The 16,021-nt window shown below is 45.2% G+C and overlaps 1 protein-coding gene across 2 annotated transcripts in view; it reads right to left on the bottom strand.

Annotated features, from left to right (window-relative positions):
- The window catches only part of LOC109230936 (pentatricopeptide repeat-containing protein At1g10910, chloroplastic), a 39,273-nt gene extending 24,598 nt beyond the window's left edge, over nt 1–14,675 (bottom strand). Inside the window, exons 1-2 of one of the 2 annotated variants that reach the window (XM_019396428.1) lie at nt 14,357–14,675; nt 13,759–13,843 (exon numbers count right to left, since the gene is read on the bottom strand). In XM_019396428.1, coding sequence (XP_019251973.1) covers nt 13,759–13,843; nt 14,357–14,658 — 387 coding nt within the window. In that variant the 5' untranslated portion in view covers nt 14,659–14,675. Of the gene's footprint in view, nt 1–13,758; nt 13,844–14,026; nt 14,131–14,356 lie in introns of those variants that run through there. The other variant, XM_019396429.1, reaches the window with a different exon arrangement.

The following is a 16,021-nucleotide window of genomic DNA, read 5'->3' as shown; positions in this document are numbered from 1 at the left end:
TATATATAATGCTTTTATGTTGCAACTTTGTTGGACTGAGCCGGGGGTCTATCCGAAATAGCCTCTCTATCTGCACAAAGTAGGGGTAAGGCTACATACATGTTACCCTCACTCTACCAGTGAGATTACACTGGGCTTGTTATTGTTTTTAATAAATCTCTTCTCTTCTATTTCCTATTCTCATTCTTTTACTGCTGTCACATTGCCAATTGATGGGTTTTTCAGTATTTTATGTTTTGATGATGATCTAACAAACTTGTCATGAAGAACCAGATAGAGCACCTGGCGCACAGGACATACATTTCATGTAAACTAATCTAAGCCTGAAAACCAGCAAAGGAAGAAACACAACAGGGACCTACTGCTTCAGGGTTATCTGACAGAAAGTACAAGTCAGGTACACAGCTGGAATCTGACAGAAGAAAGTGATCATCTGGCAGTTGCTACAGAAGAGGAACACAACGAGGACCTGGTCTGCTGGTGTGTACACAACTAGGACCTGGTCTGCTGGTGTATCCTGACAGGAAGTACAAAGCCCACTATCCAGCTGGAACGCATATGCCCAGAAGTGGATGCTTAGACTGTGCAGCAGTCACCTCTCACCTGGAAGAAGTACACCAAGAGTTGACATCACTACCTATTGCGATATCTTTTGTGATAAAACAACCTGGTGCAAGAAGACACACTTCCGGTGTGCATTCAGTGACATTCTCTCAAGCATAACAAAGTTCATCTAGCCTTGAAGTCACTGTGTGTGTCAAGAACAAGAAGACAACTCCACTAAGGATCAGCTTCTAATCGAGTCTCATGTACGTCCATAGTTGAGTTGTAATCTTGTTAATTGTTCTACATTGTAATTCCTAGTTTGCTTTCTTAGAAGCGCTATCTTAGGAACAAACCAAATTCGTAAACTTTAGAGTTTATGTTGTGACTAGAAATAGTCATAAGTTAAATCCTCCGTAACTTGGAGAGTTGTAGAGTGGCTTGTGTTGGTGCATCACAAGTTAGTTTGAAGTCATAAGTTAAATCCTCCGTAACTAGGAGAGTTGTAGAGTGGCTTGTGGTGGTGCATCACAAGTTAGTTTGAAGTCTTTGCAAAAGGGAGTTTGCAAAGTGGCTTGTAATAGGTAGATTACAAGTTAGTTGAGTTTAAAGCCTACAAGTGTAGGTCGTGGTTTTTTGATCCCCTTGTGTGGGATTTTTCCACGTAGAAAATCTCTGGCCTTCTTTACATTCAGTCCTTACAGCATTCTGTGTATCAGTCTCATAGAGGACCAGGTTCTCTATAGTTTGGTGGACTCACATAAGTCAACACCAATGTTTCACAAACCACGGCAATCGGAGTAGGCCAAGTTATCCTATTTTCCCTTTATGACTTTAAACTCAGTTTTATGTTCCTAGTTGTCATCCATTAGTCGCCTGTCTCAGCACTTAATTGTTCAGTAACCTTTCTTAATAACTTTGTTGTTATGCAAGATAGGTTATGGGAAGATCATTGGTATCGAGCGTAAGTCAAATTGAATTTAGTACCTTAACTCTTTAAGGTCACTCACAGCCTGACCTATTACTAACCCTCCAAAGTTACTTCGTAAGCAATGAGACATCCGAATCTATTTACGCTTCAGAAAATAGTACCTGCTTGTCTCATGTCTACTTTAGCCTATAAATCATGTAAATTTAGTAAGCATACTCGTTTATTCTTCCCTCGTTGTCCTTGTATACGACAAAATTGGAGGGTCCAATTTCCTGTCATCGAGGAAGTTCGGAAGATTGCCTCGAAGCCTCGAGGCTGCAAAGATGCGCTCGAGTCTTCTCCCTCGGAGTCCATCCACACCCCGCCTTAAGAGGATATCGGTCGGGGCTAGAGTAAAAATGGGAAGTCCCCAAGACGCGGTTATGTCTGACAAAGCCTAGCCAGGCTACTCTGAGCCCTAATCGAGGCGTCACTTCCAGCCGTCCCATATTCACACCTTTACAACTAACGAATGCCTTACCGTATAAGTTTTCCCCTTCTATATAAAGGGGATTTTTACTACTTTATAGAGGACTGATGTTGTTCCAAAGACTCTACATGAAATATATGATAAATTCTCTCTCTTTTCTCTCTAACACACTCTCTTGATACTGTTGCTCTATTTTATTATCTTCATACTTGTTCCACATTTATTGCTTATTTGTTGCTTGTCATTGGCCATAAAGAGCCTCCTTTAATATTACTGCTTCTGTTAGCCCTTCCCCAATTCCCCCTGATAGCTCGAGCCCGAGCTCGGGACCCGACCTCGAGGCCCCAAATCGACTAGCTCGAGGCCCCAAACGGCTATCTCTCAGTTCGATTACTGCTTTATTTTAGCTCGCGTCTCATCCTTAAACTACACACACATAGCATCAACTGCTCCACAACTAGCATAAAAATAGATCACGTATTTTTAGAGTCCCATCAACAAATTTAATTATTATTACCATTTTCACGGTAAACAGTTTGGCGCCCACCGTGGGGCTAAAAATAATAGTGATTATTTTCTTGCTAGTTTCGTTACACAACGCAAGTTATCTTTCACACTCCTTCTTGTCCAAGATCTTCGATTTCAGGTCAAAATGTCTCGCTCAATGAACAGAGTTGGGAACAACAACCTCGAAAACCACAAAGCGAGGGACATGGCTGTCCCAAATGTCAGTGCTCCACCGCAAAGCTCGACCTGGGCGGAAAGAGAGATTTCTCAGCACGACGTCCGTATGATTATTGGAGGGACTGACACCCCCAAGGGCCCATGTTCAAGCGGACGAGAACATCCACTACAGAAGAGGGGCCGACCCGAAACCGCGTGTCCGTAAGCACCCTCGCATTCAGCGAAGAGGATCTCGAGGCCATGACAGAACCGCACAATGACGCATTGGTAATCTCGTTTCTTTCAAACAACACTAAGATAAAACGTGTGCTCGTGGACCCAGGCAGTTCGGCCAACATAATCAGATCAGAGGTGGTAGGACGACTGGGGCTGCTCGATCGAGTTACTCCCATCTCTCGAATCCTCCACGGCTTTAACATGATCGGCGAGGTAACGAGAGGAGAGGTCACCCTTTCGATCGACACGTCCGGCGCAATTCAAAACACCAAATTCCAAGTCATCGATGGCGACATGAGGTACAATGCATTGCTCGGCAAGCCTTGGATACACAGCATGAGGGCAGTACCATCAACCCTGCACCAGATGATAAAATTTCCCACAAAGGATGGCGTAACGACCATGTACGGAGAACAGCAGGCGGCTAAGAAAATGTTCGCGGTTTGCCACGAGGTGCCGATCCCCACGGGCCCGATTTTGGACGAGCCTAGGAACACACAGGCCCCCGAGGACGAAGAAGAAGACTACTCCACCCCTCGAACCTTCGTCGCACCCGAAGAATCGGACGCAACTAAGTCAACGGTCGAAGAACTGGAGCAGACCATTTTGGTCGAACACCTCCCAGACCGTAAGGTATATCTGGGAACAGGGCTAACCCCCGAACTCAGGAAAGGGTTCATTCAATTTCTTACTAACAATATCGATTGTTTCGCTTGGTCCCACTTAGATATGACAGGAATTCCGCCGGAGATAACCTCCCACAGACTGAGCGTTCATCCCAAATTTAAACCCGTAAAGCAGAAGAGAAGACCACAGTCTGAGGTAAAACATGCTTTCATCAGAGAAGAGGTAACAAAACTTCTTAAAATAGGATCCATTAGAGAGGTAAAATACCCCGAATGGCTGGCCAATGTAGTAGTGGTACCTAAAAAGGGAAACAAGCTAAGAATGTGCGTGGATTATAAAGACCTGAATAAGGGGTGTCCCAAAGATTCCTTACCACTGCCTAACATCGATCGTCTGATCGACGCTACGGCCGGCCACGAGACCCTCACCTTTCTCGACGCCTACTCAGGGTATAATAAAATCCAGATGAACCCCGAGGACAGGGAGAAAACTTCGTTCATCACAAAATATGGTACCTATTGCTACTACGTAATGCCCTTCGGGCTAAAAAACGCAGGAGCAACGTACCAGCGCCTAGTTAATAAAATGTTCGAGCATCAAGTAGGAAAATCAATGGAAGTATATATTAATGACATGCTAGTTAAGTCCCTGCGCGCAGAGGACCATTAAACTCATTTGCAGAAAACTTTCAACATCCTCAGAAATTACAACATGAAGCTCAACCCTGAGAAATGTGCCTTTGGGGTGGGTTCGGGCAAATTCTCGGGCTTCATGGTATCGAATAAGGGGATCGAGATTAACCCCGACAAAATTAAGGCCATCGAAGAAATCACGGTGGTAAACAACGTAAAGGCCGTGCAGCGGCTAACAGGGCGGATAGCAGCCCTGGGCAGATTTATATCAAGATCGTCAGACAAAAGCCACCATTTCTTCTCTTTACTTAAAAGAAAGAACAACTTCGAATGGACTCCAGAATGCCAACACGCTTTAGAGGAGCTAAAACGATATCTGACTAGCCCACCCTTGCTGCATACACCAAAGGAGGACGAAACACTCTATCTCTACCTGGCCGTGTCTGAAATAGCGGTAAGCGGCGTACTGGTTCGAGAGGAGCAAGGTACGCAATTCCCTATTTATTATGTAAGCCGGACCCTAGGGGACGCCGAAACCAGGTATCCCCATTTGGAAAAATTGGCTCTCGCGCTGATAAGCGCTTCGCGAAAGCTGAAGCTATATTTTCAATGCAATCGTATCTGCGTTCTGTCGACGTACCCCCTCCGGAACATACTGCATAAACCCGAGTTATCGGGCCGATTAGCCAAATGGGCCATCGAACTCGGGGGGTATGATATCGAGTATCAACCTCGAACGGCCATCAAATCCCAAATCCTGGCGGACTTCGTGTCCGATTTCTCGCCCTCTCCTACCCGAGGTAGAGAAGGAACTTTTATTAAAATCAGGGACGTCCTCCGGGATATGGACCCTATTCACAGACGACGCCACAAACATAAGGGGCTCCGGGCTTGGTACAGTCATGAGGGCACCCGTCGGCGGCGTGATCAGACAATGTATAAAAACCACAAAATTGACTAACAACGAAGCCGAGTACGAGGTTATGATTGCAGGTTTAGAACTGGCTAAAAGCTTGGGAGCCGAGACCATCGAGGCAAGATGCGATTCACTCCTGGTAGTAAGCTAGGTAAACGGGAGCTACGAAGCTCGAGAAGATAGACTGCAGAGGTATCTAGACAAAATTTAAGTCGCACTACGTCACTTCAAAGAATGGACCTTAGTCCACGTACTCCGAGAGCAGAACAGCGAGGCCGACGCCCTCGCAAATCTGGGATCTTCCGTTGAAGAAGAAGACCTACTCCCCGGGGCTGTTGTTCAGTTATCTAAATCGGTGGTCAAGGAGGGTCACGCTGAGATTAACTCCACCAGCCTGACATGGGATTAGAGGAATAAATATATTGATTATCTAAAGGACGGGAAGCTGCCCGCGGACCCAAAAGAATCAAGGACCGTGCGAACCAAAGCAACCCGTTTCTCGCTCGACGAAAACAAGACTTTGTATAGGAGAACTTTCGACGGCCCCCTAGCAATATGTCTGGGGCCGGGTGACACGGATTATGTACTCCGAGAAATTCACGAGGGCACTTGCGGAAACTATTCCGGCGCCGACTCCTTAGTCCGGAAGGTGATCAGAGCAGGCTACTATTGGGACAACTTGGAAAAAGACACCAAAGAATTCGTCCGAAGATGCGACAAATGCTAGAGATTCGCTCCTATGATCCACCAGCCCGGCGAGCAACTACACTCGGTCTTATCACCGTGGCCATTCATGAAATGGGGGATGGACATCGTCGGCCCCCTGCCAACGGCACCAGGTAAAGCTAAATTCATCTTATTTATGACTGACTATTTCTCCAAATGGGTGGAAGCGCAGGCCTTCGAAAAAATAAGAGAGAAGGAAGTCATCAGCTTCATATGGGATCAGATTATGTGCCGATTCGGAATCCCCTCCGGGATAACATGCGATAACGGGAGGCAGTTCATTGGGAGCAAGGTGACAAAGTTCCTTGAAGACCATAAAATCAAGAGAATCCTATCAACGCCTTACCACCCATGTGCAATCGGCCAGGCCGAATCCACGAATAAAACCATCATTCAAAACTTAAAAAAGAAGCTGGAGAACGCCAAAGGGAAGTGGAGAGAAACGTTGCCCGAAGTACTGTGGGCATAGCGAACGACTTCCAAGTCAAGCAGAGGGGAAACACCTTTCTCATTAGTGTACGGCGCCGAAGCGTTGATACCCGTGGAGGTCGGGGAGCCGAGCGCCAGATTCCGACACGCTACCGAGAGCTCGAACAACGAAGCCAAGACCACGTCCCTTGAACTACTGGATGAATAACGAGAATCTTCGCTGATTCGAATAGCCGCCCAGAAATAAAGAATCGAAAGGTATTATAATAGACGAACGAACCTCCGGTATTTCGGGGTCGGAGACTTGGTCCTAAGGAAAGTCACTCTCAACACACGAAATCCTAATGAAGGAAAACTAGGACAGAACTGGGAAGGGCCATATCGCGTCCTCGGAATAGTCGGCAAAGGATCTTATAAGCTCGGCACCATGGAGGGCGAACAGCTTCCGAGCAACTGGAACATATCAATGCAAAAGCGATATTATTGCTAGGACGTCCCATTGAGAACTCCGCGAGTGCCCCCGGGCAAGTGTTACACTCTTTTCCTTCGACCAGATTTTGTCCCCAGAAGGGTTTGCTGGCAGGGTTTTTAACGAGGCAACACCTATATGCTATCTAAGGGGAATCCAACAAGTCTCCAAAGCTTCTTTTGCTATCAATCACGAACGCCGAAGGACATCCTTTCGGAAGATCATCCGCTCCGAAGAGCCAACGAACGCCGAACAGGGCCCCAATGGGAATACGATGTACCGAACCAAACGGCCGAATGAACCGTGTCCGCATAGTCAAGCCCCGATGGCGGGAGCACATGTACTAGTGCCAAATAATCAAGGAATGCTTTTTGCCAGCATGACTCATGCTCCAAAGAAAACTCAGCGTTTTCGCCAGAATGATTCCTCCATCGAAAAACGTCCCGAATACTCGGAGACTGCCATCAATAATTCGGCACCCGCATGACCTCAGGGTCGAAACTCCGAATTAGTAAGTCCTCAACGAGGCAGCACGGAAATCATGAAATATTTCCAAAAAGAAAGCGTCCCGAATACTCGGAGACTGGCACCAAAAGAACTCAGCATATGCGCGACCTAGGGTCGGAATCTTCAAAGTCGTAAGCCCTCAATGAGGCAATCCCGAGCTCACGAGTAGCGGTTCTCAAGCCAAAAACGAACTCGATGACTCGGAGACTGTCGCCAATCGCCATTCAGCAAAAAACCCGAAACCATAAGACCCGAGCGGGCAGACTCGGTCTTGTAAAACTTGCACAAAGCAACAACACAGACTGTAAGACCTCAAAAGGCATGAAAGTTTTGTAAGACCTTACTACCGGCATAAAATCAATCTCGAAGTTCAGGCTATATATCGAATTTGTAAGACCCCTAAAAAGGCATACCCTCGATATAGACGCCTAAACTACTATATTCGGGACCAAAAAATGGCTCCGGCCTAACATAGATGACTACGGTCATACGGCTGCACCAGCCGAACTAACGCGACTCGGGGACGCCCGACCGTCGCTACAAAATCATAGGCCATTACTTCGAATCTACTTCGAAAAGAACCGGTTAAACAGGCTACCCTCGACAGGCAAAAGAGCTTCGACCATGTCAGCTCCATATCATAAGGCTTCGAGCTACTCAGCCTACGAGCCAAACATTACGAGGTGCTCGAACATCGCCACAAACGACTGGAAATCGGGGTTCTTCCCGAACCGACGACAGGTCAGGCAAAATCATTGCAAAAGTCCTTAACGAGAGGAAAATAAAGCCTACATATGCCTAAGGGCAAAGCGTAAGAGCCATTGTCGCCAGCCTAACGAGCCTAAGGGCCACACACACGCCTAAGGGCGAAGCGTAAGAGCCATTGTCGCCAGCCTAACGAGCCTCAAGGCCATACACACGCCTAAGGGCGAAGCGTAAGAGCCATAGTTACCAGCCTAACGAGCCTCAGGGCCATACACACGCCTAAGGGCGAAGCGTAAGAGCCATTGTCGCCAGCTTACATAAAAGATCGCTTCGATCGAAGGCGTAAGAGCCATTGTCGCCCGCCCAATACAAACGTAAAACTTAAGGGTCAAATGAGCTCGAGTCGTAGCCCGACTCAGAGACTGAATCCAAAAAGAGTTAAAACGTAAGAGCCACTTTCGCCGGCCCATACAAAAGCTTGAGGGATATATGGGCTCGAGTCGAAACCCGACTCGGAGACTTTACTCGAAATAGTGGAGCAAAAGCATAAGTGCTCAAATGCCTGCTTACACTAGAGGTCGCATCGACCGAGCTCGTAAGAGCCCCTGGGCCTACCAGATGAGCCCCAGGGCCGTATCACGAATCTAAGGATTCTTGCCAACTTTGAAGCCGGATCACCCGGCCAAATTTAAGACAGAAAAGGGAATGGAGGAAGCAAAGCGACAAAGTTTCCTTTTCATACATATGAAAATATGAAAATGCAACATACGAAGAAGGAAATGGACAGGATCTTAATCCATCATCGGGCCTACATCCTCAATGGCTCCGCCAGGGGTCACACCCCGATAACTACGAGTTCTCCAGCGACCCTTTCTCAACGGCATCTTCCTTTTCCGAGGCTTCACCCTCATTTTCGGCACCACCCGAGCTGCCGCCTGGCACACCTCCAGAGGTCTGCTTTCGAGGTTCCAACCAAACACGTGTCACAGCTCGAGTTGATCTCGGACTAGCCTCCCCAGACGCCCTCTCCACGCTAGCGCTTGCGGCGATAGCTTCCTCCCTATGCAAAGATACAAGCGCCTCGGCTTCAGCTTTGATCCTAGAAAGTGCAGCTACCAGCCCGGAACTGAGACCTCTATACTTATCGCTGTCCTCCTTCGCATCCCGGAGCTGACGCCCAATTGAAGTCACCTTCCCCTGGAGGGTGTCCCTCTCGGAAGTTATCTCCCCTACGTACCTTCTAAGCTCGGAAATCTCGGCATCTCTGGCCCGAAGCTCCTCCTTCAGCAAAGCGTTGTCCTTCTCAAACTGCTCAAAACGGGTACAAGATGCTAAAGCACTGAAAACTAACAAAAATCAGAAAATAGTAAACAGAAGATGGGTAGACCTGCTCGGTAAGATAGACCTTCTCACGCTCACAACGGGTCATCTCATCCTGGTATAGGGTGAAAACCTGGCTATAAAACGCCTTGGCCTGAGGCCACAAAAAAAAAAGATAAGTTAGGAAAAACCAAAGATCGGAAGCAGCCCAGAGCGGCGGACAGAGTTAGCAAAAATTACCCTCTCACAAAGTCTGCCCATTTCACATTTCGTCAAAAACAAGCGAAGCATCGACCTCAGGAACTCCCCCGGGAACTATTGGCAGTGTCTCGGATGCATCTCTGCTTCCGACTGGTGCCCCTACATCGGGGGGCTCTTCATGCGGACCAACCTGAACACCCCGAGATGGTAGAGCCATTCCCTGAGGAGAATCAATCACGACCACGGCATTGGCATGATCCACCCCTTGTTCGCCCAAGGCCTCGGGGCTGGGCCCCTCCAAACTGCCTATCAAGAGCACCTCGACTCGAGGAGAATCCTGGCCGCCCGCCAACTCGGGAGTAGTACTTGATACTCCGTCCATGGTCTCCCCGCCACGAAGCTGAACCACAGCGGCATCAAGCTCCGGTTCAGAAGCCTCTGTCCCTACGGCCCATGTATTGGCCGAGATTAAATGCTTCTCGGGAGCCGCCGGGAAGCTACTCTCCCCCTCACCTTCAGCTCGAGGGTTTTCCGCCATTTCCGGAGTCAGAACTGTCGGGTCGACCCTAGACTTTTTCGCCTCAACCTTCTTAAATTCCGGCGGCCCGCCCAACGGATCCCCCTGCATTCTCTTCCTCTCGCTGGGCACCGGGGCGTTCCCCTCAACGGGCAATGCTTCCTTCACCAACGGGACTTCCCCCAGAGCTATACAAATGCAGAGGCGAAATAGCAATTCGGATAAAAGAATGCGGCCGCAGCAAGTTTCGGAGCTTACCATGATCCTTGGCCTCCCATCGAGCTCGGGATAAATCGCGCCACACTCGCTCAGCATATGGGCAGATCGAATACAAGCGGCCGACCCAATCCCGGAGATCCGGAACCGCGCCAGGGTAAGTCGCTACGGCTGAAGTGGTACGAGAAGAAAGCTTAGATGCTTGGAGAGACATTGTCAAAAAGAAGCAAAGGAAGTCTAGATAGCGCGTCTACTTACGCCCCGCGTTCCACTTCTCGGGAAACGGCATCTTTTCCGCCGGAATCAGGTCGGAAGTCCTCACTCGAACAAATCGGCTCACCCATCCTCCACTTCCGGGTTCGTCGGTGCAGGCGAAGAGAGACCTCGGGGCTCGACAGCGTAGCTTGATTAGACCCCCACGGAGGAGACAAGGGCTATACATCCTGATCAGGTGGTTAAGGGTGAAGGGCATCCCCTCGACCATGTTTGTGTAATGCCTGATCATATAAACCATGCGCCAGAACGAAGGATGAACTTGGCCAAGGGTTACTTGATACCGCCGTTAGAAATCGAGAATCACGGGGTCGATCGGGGGCGAGGATGGCCCACCGACCCTAAGGTGAATGGATAGGTGTACACACTCAGAAAGCCGGCCTTATATGCCGTAATATCTTCTTCCCGGGCAGGGACCTCCGCAAGCACGGTATCCCCCCAGCGGCAGTCGGTTTTCACCCTTCCAACGTCCGTTATCGAGCTGATATATCGAGTCACGGGTTCACAACGCTCTGGCTTCGAGGAAGGTCTTTCGACATTGAAATCAGAAGTCATCGCAAAGGGTCCGGGGACACAGTCCTCGACGCGGGGAGGTGTGGCCACTTCACCTTGAGATAAAAGCGAAGATGATGAAACTGCGATCTCCTGAGAGGCAGAGACAGAAGTTTTCGCCATTGCTAGAAGATTCCGAAAGGGAGAAGGGGAGTATTTATAAAGGCTCTGCGTATTAAAGAAGGCCAAGAGACAATCAACTGCCATAATCAATACGGAGATTTTCAGGGGCTACGTGCGTATCGCGCCTCGGCATCTCGCGACCGATGCTGATTACAAGAAAACATGAGGAGGAAGAAGCTTAAATTCGTTTCCTATCACTTCGTTATAGGAAACGTGGAGATTATCTGTATACGGCAAAATCGGAGGGTCCAATTTCCCGTCATCGAGGCAGTTCGGAAGATCGCCTCGAAGCCTCGAGGCTGCAAAGATGCGCTCGAGTCTTCTCCCTCGGAGTCCATCGACACCCCGCCTTAAGAGGATATCGGTCGGGGCTAGAGTAAAAATGGGAAGTCCCCAAGACGCGGCTATGTCTGACAAAGCCTAGCCAGGCTACTCTGAGCCCTAATCGGGGCGTCACTTCTAGCCGTCTCATCTTCACACCTTTACAGCTAACGGATGCCTTACTGTATAAGTTTTCCCCTTCTATATAAAGGGAATTTTTACTATTTTATAGAGGACTGATGTTGTTCCAAAGACTCTACATGAAATATATGATAAACTCTCTCTTTTCTCTAACACACTCTTGATAATGTTGCTCTATTTTATTATCTTCATACTTGTTCCACATTTATTGCTTATTTGTTGCTTGTCATTGGCCATAAAGAGCCTCCTTTAATATTACTGCTTATGTTAGCCCTTCCCCGATTCCCCCTGATAGCTCGAGCCCGAGCTCGGGACCCGACCTCGAGGCCCCAAATCGACTAGCTCGAGGCCCCGAACGGCTATCTCTCAGTTCGATTACTGCTTTATTTTAGCTCGCGTCTCATCCTTAAACTACACACACATAGCATCAACTGCTCCACAACTAGCATAAAAATATATCACGTATTTTTAGAGTCCCATCAACAAATTTAATTGTTATTACCATTTTCACGCTAAACAGTCTTGATATTGAAAAAAGTCTCTTTTTCACCTTCGTCCATTCAAATATTTGGAGTCCTAGTCGAGTCAATTCTACTATTGGATTCCATTACTTTGTCAACTTAAGATTTTCCAAACACAGAGTATTCTAGATGGAAAATTTTTACTGTTGTTGCTTATCCGATAGAGGAGAATGGGGATGCAGGTTCCCAAATGAGAACAGATTGGGAGTTGTTGAATAAGCTGTACAATCTTTTTCTCTTTAAAATAAAATAACCAAATTGTCAATGATTTTATCAATAGATGAAAAAAGTGACCGGGGTATCTTGGGTAAATAAAAAATGGGTACATTGCTAACATCAAGCCTCACGTAGTAGGTCAGCAAAACCCTTATTTAATATGAATATTTAGAGCAGATATATATACTCCCTTTGTCCCAATTTATGCGGTGGTGTTCGAATTTCGAGAGTCAAACGAGTTTTCTTTGACCACGGCTTTTTCATATATCGTTTAAATATTTTAAATTGTTAATTATTGAGACTTATAGTGCTTTTTAAGTTATTTTCATATATGTAAATTTTATTTCTTTTTTTTTAAGGAAACTAGAACACCTATTAATTGGAGACACAAAAAACTTAAAGACTTTATTTTAAATATGTTTTGTGTCAAAAATTTAAAAATTCTATGTGTCACAATCAAAAATTAAGAAGTTTGAATCTTGAAATCTAAATTATGCCACATAAATTAGGATAGAGGGAGTATATATTACTGCATACAACTTCCTCTCTTTTGCATATCAGTCCTCCTTTATTGGTTGTACCCCTTTGGTTTTTCTCTTATTAACATGATTTCATCTTCTTTGAACAAGTAGACAAGACAAGAAGAAGGCAAAAGTGCTCTCTGTTACGGAAGAAAAATAGGACATGAGTAAGAGAAGAGGAAGGAGGTAGATTTTCCGGCTCCGCAATAGCAACAAGGGAAGATAATACGATAGATGCAACGCTCTACATAGTTCCTTGGTTGACACACTTTGCAGAAGGACTCTCTTCAAATATACGTGATCAAGCTTCTATAGGGCTAGTTTCTCGACCTTTTTCTCCAATGTCCCAACAATTGTTCCACATATTAGCTGCACTTTAATGCTGAAATGTTGGGAGAGTCCTAATTTGACAGAAAAGCTTCTGATTTCATAAAAAAAAGCTTTTACTCCCTCTGTTTGATTTTGTTTGGCACTATTTCCTAATTATTAGGTTCCAGAAAGATTAGTATATATTCATATTTTAAAAAGGGCAGCCCGGTGCACTAATCTCCCGCTATTCGCGGGACCGGGAAAGGACCGGACCACAAGGGTCTATTATACGCAGTCATACCCTGCATTTCTGCAAGAGGCTATTTCGGCAGCTCGAACCCGTGACCTATTTAGAAACAATTAATTTTATACATTTCATTCTTAATAAAAAAAAAATTATAGCCACAAAAATATCATGGCATGTTCGAGACCACAAGTTTCAAAAGTTTTATACTTCCACAAGTGTTATGAATGTTTAAGATCACAAGTTTTAAAAGTTTTCATATTTTTTTCTTAAACTTCATGTCGGGTCAAACTTTACCATAAAAATTGGAAACGAGGGAGAACCAGATACTACTGTTGCCTTACCATCAGAAAGACTGTTAAAACATTGGAAACTCTAAAGCATAATTATTAACAAAATAAGAGAACTTGATAGGTTTGCTGACAGAACCTGAGAAAGCTCCTGTCGTCTACTTAGCTTCCCAAAATAGCGCAAAATCACATTCATATCCTGTACTTTAAGCGTCTCACCAAGCCTGAAAAGCAGTTAATACAATTAGATGCATAAAATTAGAAACTCTTTCTCGATTCCCAGTTGAGATTTCAACTGAACATCTCAAGTGCCGTTCTAAAAGACGGACAAAATGTTGCAAATACCCAGAAAATGGGTACCTGACATTTCACCGTCAAAGCACATACAAGAACCAACAACCACTTACATAAGATACAGAGAGAAATATTTTCATGTTTTGACGTTTTGTGTCAAATTAAAGATGACTATAATGTCTGTCGCACAATTGAAACAAGTGAGACTAAAATTGAAAGAGAGAGAATAAAAGTGAATATTTATAGTAGAAAATGACTCCCACCCAAAAGTGATGGACTTATAATTGCTCCATTTTCCGTCATACACCCTTAATTTTTTTTATTTAACAACAGATTACCCCGCTTGACCAACGAGCTGGGCCAGCTGGCTTTAACAGTTGTCATACACCCTTAATTCAAGCCAAAAAAAACACTTAATTCAAGCCCAAAAGAAAAAACCAAACCTTGGAAGAGCAGAACCCAAGTCAGACGACTCCTGAATCTGAAGAATTGCCGACTGTCTATCATTACGGGAAACAGGAAACTGAGAATTAGGAGAGACATAATCTGTGAGTACGTTCTGAAATTCGCCTGCCTCAGTCCGGGGAATAGAATCGGTTGTTATCTTCGTTGCCGCAGAGGTCGAAGACTGTAACTTGAACTTGTGAATGTTGGGTCTCTTTCTACTGGAAGTTGGAAAAGAAGAAGAAGAGAACAAAGGTGATGAAAGAGCCATTTTAGAATGAAACATAGAGGAAATCTCCATAGTTTGCTGCCTACTCGCAGGCAATATTGAAAATAAAATTTTTGGATAATTTCACAAGTCTCCCTCGAAGTTCGGATTTGTAACACTTTAATATCCTTGTAATTTATCATATTACACTTGCCTCTTGTAGAGGAAAAATTCTCTATAGTTTCGTTTAGGTTAGGGAAAGAGAGCATAAATATGAATAATAATCATAAAGTAAATCTATAATTGCGAGGAATATAAAGAAATAAGAAATATATATATATATATATATATATATTAAAAGCACGAAAGCCCTTAGCGAAATCTAGTTCGTCGTTTTTACCCTCTAAAAATTGATTTTATGTTGGACAAAATTATAATTATAATTTAAGTTTTTCCCTAATTTTTAGGAGTTCTAATTGATTGAACCATTAAATTTGTATCATGATTACAGAACCATAAAGTCGTATGAGGGAGTTATGTCCATTTTAGTATTGAAATAAATTGTTGGTAATGGTGCACCGCAGATGCGGAAAGGGTTTGTGTATACGGCCAAAATCGGGGAGTTCGACTTTGGGGCTACTGTGGCACTCCACGCCCGACCTCGAGAAGCTCGAAGCAGAATTTGAAGTGTGACCCCGAGGTGCGTCCTCGAGGGAACATATCGAAGGTTCACTGTGGTCAATTTCGAAGCAGTACAAATCGATGATCGTCATGGAAAGGCGGGAAAGCTCCCAAGGATACGTGGCTAGAGCTGACCAAGTCTGCAAAATAGTACAAATCCATACTGAGCCATTATACAACTGTACCAATAGCATTTCCTCGTCATTATTAGACATGTACTATGTAGGGATTACCCTCCTCCTATATATAGGGGATCCTTGTCATTTTGTAACACACATGAATATTGAATACAATAGAACATTCTCTGCTTTTCTTGCCTAAACGTGCTCAACAATCACTCTACAGATTTATTGCTTGTTCATTTATTGTTCTTCATTTATTGCCCATTATTAACCGCAAAAGGCTATCTTCGAGGCCTTCGATATCATTGTTTCTTCATCAATTACTCATTGCTAATTGCCCTAACTAGACCTTGAGGCCCCCTGTTCCAGCCAGCTCGAGGCTTAGTCTTGCGACAGCTTGGTTTGCATATCTTATTCTCTTTACTTACACTTAGCATCTATTGCCAAACAACTAATATTGAAATAAATCACGTATTTTTAGAACCACAAAATCAAATATAATTGTTAATACCATTTTCAAGGTAAACAGTTTGCAGGTGCAAAAAATGACATCGCAAGTGCTGAAATGATGCAGGTACAAAGTGGGGCCCGCAAGTGCGAAGGCCCTAAGTGGTTTAGAAATTTGACTTCGTTTCGTTCATTCTAAATTGATT

The sequence above is a fragment of the Nicotiana attenuata genome, chromosome 8 (genome assembly GCF_001879085.1).
Source record: "Nicotiana attenuata strain UT chromosome 8, NIATTr2, whole genome shotgun sequence".
In the NCBI taxonomy this organism is placed as follows: domain Eukaryota; kingdom Viridiplantae; phylum Streptophyta; class Magnoliopsida; order Solanales; family Solanaceae; genus Nicotiana; species Nicotiana attenuata.
Note: the sequence above shows the minus strand (reverse complement) of the source record. Positions and strands in the feature narration are given on the sequence as shown.